General features: G+C 39.4%; 1 protein-coding gene across 1 annotated transcript; it reads left to right on the forward strand.

Moving 5' to 3' along the window:
• Positions 1 to 9,653: 9,653 nt before the first annotated feature.
• On the forward strand, positions 9,654 to 11,237 carry LOC112721072 (uncharacterized). The gene has a single exon (XM_025772149.1). The coding sequence runs from the start codon at positions 9,654 to 9,656 to the stop codon at positions 11,235 to 11,237; it is 1,584 nt and encodes a 527-aa protein (XP_025627934.1).
• The last annotated feature ends 376 nt before the right edge of the window (positions 11,238 to 11,613 follow it).

An 11,613-nucleotide genomic window follows, 5' to 3' on the forward strand; every position in this document is an offset into this window, starting at 1 on the left:
GGCAATTGATCAGCGACTTAGCTGAATCTACTCGGAATCACAGGCAGAAACAAAGCCGGTCAAAAGCTGTTGCAGAGGTATCTTCTAGCAAGCAGACTACTGCTCTGACTCAGAGTATATGTGAAATGACCAACTTACTGAAGCAGATGCAGTTGAATCAACAACAAACGCAGCAAAGCCAACAGTTAGTCCCACAGAGAGTGTGCGGGATCTGTGTTGATTATAGCCACTATACTGATGAATGTTCGCAGCTCCAGCAGGAAGACAACACTGTGGCAGCCACTCATAACTTCTATGACCGCCCCAACCAAGGATACAACCAAGGTGGCAGCTACAACCATGGATGGCAGGACAATTTCAACCAAGGTTGGAGGGATAATTCTAACCAGAGTTGGAGGGACAACAATAATAGAGGAGGCAGACACAATCAAGGAAATCAGAGGTGGAATAATAACAACAACAGGCAGCAAAATCAGAACCAGCCTTACAGAGCACCTCACCTGAGGCAATCCCAAGGAGCATAGCACAACCAACAACAAGTTCCACAGATCACTCAATCTAATTCCTTTCCGAGTGACGAGGCGCTTCAATCCATTGCGCAAGGACAAAGGAACATGGAAAGTTCACTTAACGGTCTAACATCCGCTATACAAGCTCTCATCTCTCAGCTGGGATCATCCAATACCTCAAACACTCAACATGCAAGCTCCAGTGGAATTCCTTCTCAACCCTTACCCAATCCAAAGGGTGGCATCAATGCCATCACCCTAAGGTCCAGAACCACACTGTAAGAGAGGAATCAGGAGGAGCCAATCCCATCAGAACATGCTTCAGCTGAAGAGGTGGTAGAAGTAGAGGATGCTGAAGAGGAAGAGGACATACAAGACATGGTTGAAGAAGAAGAAGCTCAACCACAGAAAGAAGCACCAAAGGATGCAGACGCTGCAGTAAACACCCTTCCTATTCCATTTCCACAAATTGCAAGGAAGCCCAGGAAGCAGATGGAACTTGATCCCAAAATGGTAGAAATATTCAAAAAGGTTGAGGTAACTGTTCCCCTTTTTGATGTTATTCAGCAGGTACCTAAATACGCAAAGTTTCTAAAAGATTTATGTATACATAAAGACAAAATTAATGAATTAGAAACTATTCCTTTAGGTAGTTCTATATCTGCTTTAATGGGAGGAATACCTGAAAAGTGTAGTGATCCAGGTCCATGTATGGTTAACTGTACTATTGGAGGTGTGATATTTTCTGACTGCATGTGTGATTTAGGAGCATGTGTTAGTATAATGCCTTTGTCTATATATGATACTTTGAGGCTCCCTCCCTTAAAAAGGCCGGCAGCTCGTTTTGTGTTAGCAGATAAAAGAATTATTACAGTGGTTGGAATTACTGAAGATGTATTAGTGAGCATTAAGGGGCTCATATTTTCCATTGACTTCTATATCCTGGAAATGCCCCCTAATGACTCAGGAAGGCCATCATCAATCCTGCTTGGAAGACCATTTCTGAAGACTTCAAAGTTCAAGCTGGACGCATTTTTCGGAATTTATTCTTTTGAAATAGATGGCAGAATAGTGAAATTCAGTTTAAATGGAGCTATGGAGCACCCTCCGGATGATCATTCTATCTCTCAGTGTGACATCATAGATGAAACTGTGGCTGAAGTTCACCAGGAGGAATTAGAGGAGAAGTACACAGGACAAAGTCCAAGTGTGGGGACACTTTCAGAGGACAATGAGGGCACTTTGCCATTATCACCAGCTCCGGATGATCCAGAGCCTGGCCATAAGCAGAAATTGGAATTAAAGCCCCTCTCTCCACACCTCAAGTATGCTTACCTTGAGGACAAGCAGAAGTTTCCAGTTATCATTGCGAGGGAACTCACTTCTCAACAAGAAGAACAGCTACTCAGTGTGCTGAGAAAACACAAGAAAGCAATTGGATGGAGCCTGGCGGATATAGTAGGCATCAGCCCTCAAGTTTGTGAGCACAGAATATTCCTAGAAGAGGGAGAAAAGCCCGTCCGTCAACCTCAGAGAAGACTGAATCCCACCATCTTAGAAGTTGTCAAGAAAGAAGTGACCAGGCTACTTGAAGCAGATATCATTTACCCCATCTCAGATAGCGAATGGGTCAGTCCAGTACAAGTGGTGCCCAAGAAATCTGGAATCACAACAGTAAGAAATGAGCATGGAGAGCTTCTGACAACTAGAGTGCAGAATTCATGGAGATTTTGCATTGACTATAGGCGTCTCAACCAAGCCACTCGCAAAGATCATTACTCCTTGCCATTCATTGATCTGATGCTTGATCGCCTGTCAGGTAAATCCCATTATTGTTTTCTAGATGGTCATACAGGCTATTTTCAAATCCATATAGCTCCTGAAGATCAGGAAAAGACTACTTTCACATGTCCTTTTGGCACTTATGCTTATAAGAGAATGCCCTTTGACTTGTGTAATGCACCAGCTACTTTCTAAAGGTGCATGATGAGTCTTTTCTCTGACCTTATTGAGAACTGTATGGAGGTTTTTATGGATGATTTTAGCGTTTATGGTGATTCATTTATCCTTTGCTTGGATAGTTTATCTAGAGTATTAGATAGATGTGTCAGTATGAACCTTGTATTGAATTTTGAAAAATGTCACTTTATGGTAAAACAAGGGATTGTACTAGGACATGTTGTGTTTCATACTGGCATTTCTGTAGATCCAGCAAAGGTGGATGTTATTTCTAATTTACCTTACCCCTCCTCTGTGAGGGAAGTCCGTTCGTTCCTTGGCCATGCAGGTTTTTACCGGAGATTCATTAAGGACTTTAGTAAGGTAGCACTACCCTTATCCAGACTACTGCAGAAAGATATTGAGTTCGAGTTCAGTGAGGATTGCAAACAAGCATTTGATAAGCTGAAGACCGCCCTGACTCAAGCTCTAATTGTGAGAGGACCAGACTGGAGCCAGCCATTTAAAATCATGTGCGATGCTTCCAACCATGCAGTAGGAGCAGCGCTGGCTCAGCATGAAGGTAAGGATCCTTTTGTAATTGCTTATGCATCTAAGACTTTAGACACTGCTTAGTCTAATTACACTACTACTGAGAAAGAGCTTCTGGCTATTATTTTTTCTCTGGATAAATTCTGAGCCTATTTACTTGGTGATAAAGTAGTAGTGTACTCAGACCACGCAGATCTAAAGTATTTATTAGCTAAAAAGGAGTCCAAACCAAGGCTTATACGTTGGATACTGCTACTACAAGAATTTGATTTAGAAATTAAGGACAGGAGTGGTAACCAGAATCTAGTGGCAGACCACTTGAGTCGCCTTGAGCACATTAAGGATACCTCCACTCCTATAAATGATAATTTCCCATTCGACAACTTGCAAGCAGTATCTGAAGTAGTCCCTTGGTATGCGCCTGTAGCTAATTATCTAGTTAGCCGCACTTTTTCTCCAAACTTTACTAAGCATCAAAGAGACAAGCTGAAAAGCGAGTCCAAATATTATATATTAGATGACCCATATTTATGGAGATGTGGCACTGACCAGGTAATTAGACGGTGTGTGCCTCAATCAGAATTCCAGTCCATTTTAGTGGCCTGCCACTCATCTGAGAGTGGAGGATATTTTGGCCCTCAAAGAACAGCTAGAAAAATTTTAGACTGTGGATTCTGGTGACCTACTCTTTTTAAAGACGCTGCTGAATTTTGTAAATCTTGTTCCCTATGCCAAAGGTTTGGTAATATATCCAAGAGGGATGAGATGCCTCAACAGACTATGCTTTTCTGTGAAATTTTTTATGTTTGGGGCATTGACTTCATGGGTCCATTTCCACATTCTAATGGTTATTTTTATATATTGTTAGCTGTAGATTACGTTTCTAAATGGGTGGAAGCAATTTCTACCCGCACTGATGATGCTAACACTGTTGTTTCCTTTGTTAGAACCCATATTATTTGTCGCTTTGGATCACCACGAGCAATCGTGAGCGATCAAGGCACCCATTTCTGTAACAGGAGACTAACAGGATTACTGAAGAAGCATGGGATAGTTCATAAAGTGGCAACAGCCTACCATCCTCAGACTAATGGGCAAGCTGAGGTGTCTAACAGAGAGATAAAGAGTATATTGCAGAAGATAGTCAAACCTCATAGAAGAAACTGGAGCACCAGGCTACAAGATGCACTCTGGGCATACAGAACGGCTTACAAGACACCCATTGGGATGAGTCCCTTCCGCTTAGTTTATGGAAAAGCCTGTCACCTCCCAGTTGAGGTAGAGCACAAAGCCTTTTGGGCAGTAAAGGAGTGTAATATGGATTTTGAGAAGGCCGGAACTGAGAGGAAGTTGCAACTGCAAGAATTAGAGAGCCTGCGCCTAGAAGCTTATGAGAACTCAAGGCTGTACAAGGAAAAGATGAAGGCTGTGCATGATAAGCACATCAAGAGTAGAGAGTTCCAACCTGGGGACTTTGTCCTCCTTTACAACTCTAGACTGAGGCTCATGCCAGGCAAGTTGAGATCAAGATGGGAAGGTCCATATAGAGTAGAGAAGGCCGAGCCATACGGAGTTTTCCACCTAAGTCATCCTTCGAGCTCTGAATTCATCAAAGTTAATGGACATCGCTTAAAGCTATATCATGGTGAGAAGGCAACGAAAAACAAGGAGTTAGAAGTCTTCCTCTTGGAGGATCCACCCACAGCAGAAGACTAAGCTAGTGGAGCGTCCAACTTAAGGACGTTAAAGCAAAGTGCTGGGTGGGAGACAACCCACCGTGGTATGATAATTTCTTTCTTTTATTTCTTTATTTCCTTTCTCAATAACTCTTCTCAGTACTAGTGCCTATAGTTTACATCTTCATTTGCACATTGCATAAAAAAAAGGACACGCGACGCGACAGCGTTGCCGACGCGTCCGCGTCGCAGGTGAGTAAGAAAGAAAAATAAATCGAATAGAAAGTCACACGAGAGCGTGGCTGGAGGCGTGCCTTAGGCACAGATTGATCTACGCGACTGCGTCACTGACGCGTTCGCGTCATGTGGGAAAAATGCCTCCCACGCGTCCGCGTCACCCACGCGGACGCATGACCTGAAAATTGACGTAAGAAAGGGTGCATGGCCGAAAGTTGTGCTGGAGTAGGGCTGGACTGGCGCTAGACACACAAGCCTTACCACGTGAACGCGTGCCCCACGCGTCCGCGTCGTATTCCAATATTGGCCACCCACGCGATCGCGTCCACCACGCGAACGCGTCACCCTGGAATTTGGCAACAATGAGTTTCGAACAGAGAGTTGTGCGAGCGCGAGGCTACCCTCGCGCCAGTAGCACCGAACAAGTCACGCGTCCGCGTGACCGATGCGACCGCATCGATTCATATAAGCGCCATCCGCGCAAACGCGTACCCCACGCGTCCGCGTCGCTTGCGCCGCACAGCTTATCCTAATCTGCCAAAATATCTTATCTTTCTCTTCCCCAAATCCTACTTTTTATTTTCCCTTCTTATTTCTTTCTTCCCCTTTCTTCCTTCTTCCCTCTTTCTCACTTTCTACTTTCTCTTTCTCTCACCACCATTTTCAAGGTTTTTCTTTTCTTCTTCCCTCCTTACTTTTCTATTCTTCTTCTTTATTTTATGTTTTCTTCTTCCGTTCTTTTTTTTCTTTTTACTTTCATTATCAATGTTTTCTTTTTCTTTCTTTTTCTTTTAATTGGTGTTGGAAATTTATTTGGGTCATTGTTTGTTATGATATGCTTGTGGATTGTTGCAAAATTATTTGGCAATTATATATTAATTTTTAAGGATTGCTTGCATGTTCAATTTATTATTTTCATTAGCTTATTTACCATGCATGCTATGTGTTTGTGAAAACGCCCGTATGGCATTGTGCACTGTTTTTCGATATCTTTTATCCTACTACTCTAAAATACTTGGTTTTCACAAAACCCTTTTTCATATCATATTAATTCAATATAATTGTCATTACAAACAGGTTATTAGTTTGAAAAGCTTGGTAATCTAACTTGAACATTGAATGCTTGATCTATGCTACTCATGCCTTTGTCTGCATGCCAATAAACACCTTGCATTTAATTGTCATCATGTGCACTTGCTATATTTCCGTTGATGATTTTTCACATGTAGTCATGACCATGTGTTAACATCATTCATCTTTTAATGTGCATTGATTACCACCTTTCCCATTCTCTTCCTTGCTCTAACCCTTGACATTTTAACCTACTTTCTCTTTTCTTTCTTTTAGGATGGCCACCAAGAAAGGAAAGGAGAAAGCTACTCCCAAACCACCAGCAAGAAGAGGAACAAAAGGGGCATTAGTGGCAGAGCCATCCTCAACTGCAGTTAAGCCCTCAAAAAAAAAAAAGAATTAAGAGGATTATAAAGGTTGATAAAAAAGAGAAAGCCTTCCCAGCAAAGGACACTGCGCGATTTACCAATCGCTACTGTGAGCAGATGTTCCCCATCCTGGCAGAAAGGAGTTACAACAATGAATACCTTCTTATCCTCCCGACCAGTATTGCTGAATTTGTTGAGCCGCAAATTGAACGAAGACAATGGAGTTTCCTACAGAGACAGCCACGGCAGGTTAATCTTTCCTGGGTAGTCGAGTTCTACTCTAATTTTCACCTGCCAACCCTGCAGTCTGTCTATGTCCGACAGAAGCAAGTCCCCATTACAGAAGAGGCCATTCAGCGAGCTTTAGATCTTCCCCCTACTCCAGAAGGACAGGACACATTTCAAGAGGCCGTACTCAAGCACCAGATGTACCAATTTGACTGGGATGCTGTTCTCAGAGTTATCGCACTACCTGGCAACAGATGGATCTACGGATACCATCGTTCCCGATCTAAGGGAATATTGGCTTCTGCACTTACCTTGGAGGCTCGCGTGTGGGCACAGATTATATCTCATTACGTCTTTCCGAGTACCCACGAGTCCTCCTTCACTGCAGACATGGTTGTTCTACTATGGTGCATTCTTACAGACCAGCCTCTGAACCTACCAAGACACATCCGGAATGCTATGGGACATGTACAAATTGCGGGCAACTTACCTTTTCCCGCCTTGGTTTTAGATCTCGTCTCAGCAGCCGGAGTCTCCTACAGAGCTGGAGACACCAAAGCTATGCTCCCACGGGATGATCAGTACGTCCCTAACGGAAAATATATCAGACTTCTAGCAGCCACTACAAGCCAGCCTACTGAACCGGCTGAAGACATTCCTCCTTCAACACCACAAGCACCCATACCAAACCAACTGCTCCATCAGATACTTGAGAGGTTGGATCGGCAGGAACACAAAGCAAAGCTAAGAGAGCACTGTAACAAGCGCCGATTCACATACCTCAAGGAGCTACTTATGGGAAAATACAAAGACCCAAACACCCCGGACTCCACTTTATTTACCAGCACAGGGAGCCATGACGGTCCCGACTGTGGAGATACTGCTACCAACCCACCTTTGTTCCTGACAGATGGCACCAAGGATGGTGCAAAGCCTTAAGTGTGGGGAGGTCGGTCAGTACCTGACTTCCGGAGGTAATTTCTCTTCCCTAACACCAATAAAATAGGATATTTAGTTAGTTTTTCTTTTGTAGAATAGGATAAATTGTATAGTAATAGGTTAGTTGCATGCATGTTCTACTTGATTGAAAAGATAATAAGTTTCTTCTAAGACTCTATTTTTAGAACAAAATTTCACTAATTTTAATCAAAACTTTTATGTTAAATTTTCTTGAAGTTGTATTTGGAACATAGTTTTTGAGCTAAAGAACACACAACCTGTGAGACTTTGAGCCTAAATACATGGTTACATTATTTAACCATAATTATTTTATTCTTGTGTGTTTACTTCTCTATGATTGTAATCTATATTTTGTTTCATCCTATATGTCCAATGTTTAATATATTTATATGCTTGCATATGATTGAGGCCATTATTTGTTTAGCTCACTTATCCCAAATAAGCCTACCCTTTCAATTACCTTTGTTAGCCACTTTGAGCCTTTAAATCCCATTTGTTCTTTATTTTACCACATCACTAGCCTTAAGCGGAAAAACAATTATATATCCCAATTGAATTTTTGGTTAGCTTGAGATAGAATTGTGTGTTAATTGAGTATGGGAAGATTGTAGGAACAAAATATAATAAGGGAATGTGTCATGATAATATAATAGGAATTTGGGTACCTACTCATGTGAAACTATAAAAGAAAAATTAAAATTCTATGTGCATTGATAAGCTGTGTTTATGTTAAAAAAAATCCAAAAATATTCAATGAATAAATAAGGGGACAAAATTACCCCAATGCTAAGTTAAAATTCAAGGATCAATGCATATATGATAAAATTAAAATAAAAGTTGATACATAAGTAAGGAATGTGAAAGGGAAATTTTGGGTAGTTAGGTATGAAATTTAAGTTATATAGAATAGGGAAAATTATTATAAAGGACCATTAGGAAAATTTAATTATTAAAAAGGACCTTTAATTTTAAAATTATTTAGAAAGACTTATTTTTTAATATTTAAAAAAAAGGACCAAATTTTTTTTTGTGAAGAGACAAATATATCCTTACATTATTTTTTCATTTATTTCTTTTTTTTAACATAATTTTTTTTCTAATTATCTATGACACTCAAATCCTTATTCTTCATCTATAACTCATAGAGACATTTGTTGCTGTCAATCACAAAACTTAAGACCTGGGAGTACCTATGAGTATACTCCTGGCAGGTAAGTTGATTTTCTAGTATATCCTTGCAGAAACATTGCTATTGAGTAATATATTTCTTTCAAATTCATTTTTAGATTTTAATGTCTCTTCCCTCATTATTGGTTATTTATTGTTTTATATTTTTGCATAGACATGGAATCTACTGTTCGTCGACAAATTTTTTGTTATTTTCACATTGGAGGTAATATTGAAGTTGTACCAAGCCAGAAAATTATTTATCATGGAGGAAAAATCATAGGAGAGCTAATTGAAGAAGGATGCACGCATTCAAATTTAATGCATAAGATATGGCTTCGAACCAAGGAAAATATGCAGAATAAACGCATTACCTACACAGTCAAGTTTAACCAATCTCAACTCATAGATCTCATTGATACTGATAGTGTTAACCAATTGATCACATTCAATGATGATACAGCTCATGTATATATCATGGAGGTAGAAAAGACTAACCATGATATTGCACCTCATGAGGACAAGGACGACAACGTTCATGACAGGTATGTATTCCAACTGGGTTATCTTTTTATAAATTTTCTTATATTAGTGATTAGTGAATTGTTATGAAATTAATTTAATTTTTTTATGATTAGTACACTATCAAGTAATTCAACTCAAGGAGTCGATGTCGTTACTAATATTGATGGTCAAAATCCATTGACACCAATTCTATGTACAACCCAACTTGTCCCTACACCTCAGATTATCAATGGCTCTGCTAAGTGGAATGATCTTATAAAGGAAGAAGGATAGATTTTTTAAAATGCAAGTAAGCTGAGGAAAGCTTGTTTGAATATGGTATTACTCATAAGTTTACATACAAGTTCTTAAAGAACAGTCCGGGTAAAATAATTTGTGTCTGCAAGGTTGAAGGTTGTCCGTGGAAATTGTCGGCTTATGCTATGGGAAAAAATACTTCGTTCCTCGTAGTGAGACATTTTATCAAGAATCATAAGCACTCAGCTCAAGATGTATTGGAGAGTACTCACTCTTTCAGATCTAATTTGGTGTCTTCAATTATTGTCGACAAGTTGAGATTAACTCCTGACAAGTTGCCTAATGACATACGAAATGATATTTTCAAGGAATACGGATTTTCACTAACATATCACCAAGCTTGGACTGCAAAGGAGAAAGCATTAGCTGAAATTAATGGCGTACCTAAAGATTCATATATGCTAATTCCTTGGATATGTAATCGTTTAGTGAAAACTGATCCACAAACAGTTGCAAAATGGACATGCTCTCCTAGCTATCAATTTGAAAAGCTTTTTGTTGCATATGTGTGTTGTGTGACAGGTTTTCTTCGTGAAGCAAGGCCTATATTATTTATTGATGGTTGCCACTTAAGTGGTCCATACAAGGGAACTCTTCTAGCTGCCTCTACATGCGATGCAAATAATGATTTATTTCTGATTGCGTATGCAATTGTTAGTGCTGAAAATAATGAGAATTGGCTTTGGTTCCTATCTAATTTGAAAGAACTAACTGGGTCAATTCCAGTTACGTTAATATCTGATAGGCATCCATCAATTATTGCAGTTGTGGAGCAAGTATATGACAGGGATAGACATGCTTATTGTTATCGACATGTGAAACAAAATTTTTGTGCAGAAACTAAAAAGTTACAGAGGGGAATACGCGGTGAAGTAAAAAAAGATGCAAAAAAACTACTAGACGCAGTTTGTTATACCCGTTTTGGCACAGAGTTTACAGAAGCTGTGGAACAACTTCGTGCATTTTCACCAGAACTTGCAAATTGGTTAGAGACTAAAGGAGATATTAACAAATGGGCAAAGTCTCAATTCCCTCATCGACGATGGGACCTCATAACTACCAATGTAGCTGAATTATTTAATTCATGGATAAGAAAAGAGAGGACTCATAGTATTTGTGCTTTAATGACAGAGTATAGAGACAAACTTGCAAATCTGTTATATACTGCAAAGTTAGAGATGACTAAATGGAAGAATGAAGTTGGGCCAAAGATTGATAAAATATTGATGGAGCATGTAGCTAGAAGTGAGTTTCTTAAAGCAGTGAGATATGGAGATCATAATGTTATGGTTAGAGGGTCAAATGTTGATGTATGTGTGAATCTACTACGCAAAGAATGTACATGTCTTGAATGGCAAATGACTGGAATTCCATGTCCACATGCTTGTGCTGCAATTAAATTATTACATGGCAACATCTACACCTATGTAGAGGAGTGCTATCTGAAAAGTTCACAAGAAAAGATTTATGCGAGCAGTATGATCCCAATTGAAACTCATGACATGCCTGATGTCAACAACCTGACCCTAACAGACTGGGAGAATAATATTTTTCTTATACCACCTACAACAACTCGTCCTCCGGGAAGACCATGCAAGAAGCGTCGAGAGTCACAATTTCAAGATGTGCATGTTTACAAATGTAGCCGATGTGATCAGAGTGGTCATAATCGTTCTAAATGTAGAAATCCTAATCCGGAAAAAATATGAATTTTTTTTAGGTAGTTCTAATTTTATAGATTGTCACATTTAGAATTGCAATATTGGTTTTTCTTAAGTTATGCATATTAGGTGATTCTGCTGAGTTTCTTAATTGTATCTACACTTAAACTTTATAGTTTTACTTTGATTTTTAATTAAATTTGTGTAATCTTACACTTGAATTTTGTAGTTTTACATTGATTTTAATAGCGTTTCTGCAGATATGCACTTGAATTATGCAACAGGTTTGGCTTTAGTTCTATTGTGCAATTCTGCATTAAAGTTGCTGCACTTAGTAAATAAAAATCTGCAATTTAATTTTTTCTATGATTTTGCACTAATGTTCTGTAATTTTCTGCACAAACTCTGCAATTTTATACGAAAA

Source organism: Arachis hypogaea, chromosome 11 (assembly GCF_003086295.3).
Source record: "Arachis hypogaea cultivar Tifrunner chromosome 11, arahy.Tifrunner.gnm2.J5K5, whole genome shotgun sequence".
Taxonomy (NCBI): domain Eukaryota; kingdom Viridiplantae; phylum Streptophyta; class Magnoliopsida; order Fabales; family Fabaceae; genus Arachis; species Arachis hypogaea.

Bases quoted from the DNA above. Each gene is read 5' to 3' on its own strand.
- LOC112721072 (XM_025772149.1), top strand. From the start codon at position 9,654: ATGGGAAAAAATACTTCGTTCCTCGTAGTGAGACATTTTATCAAGAAT.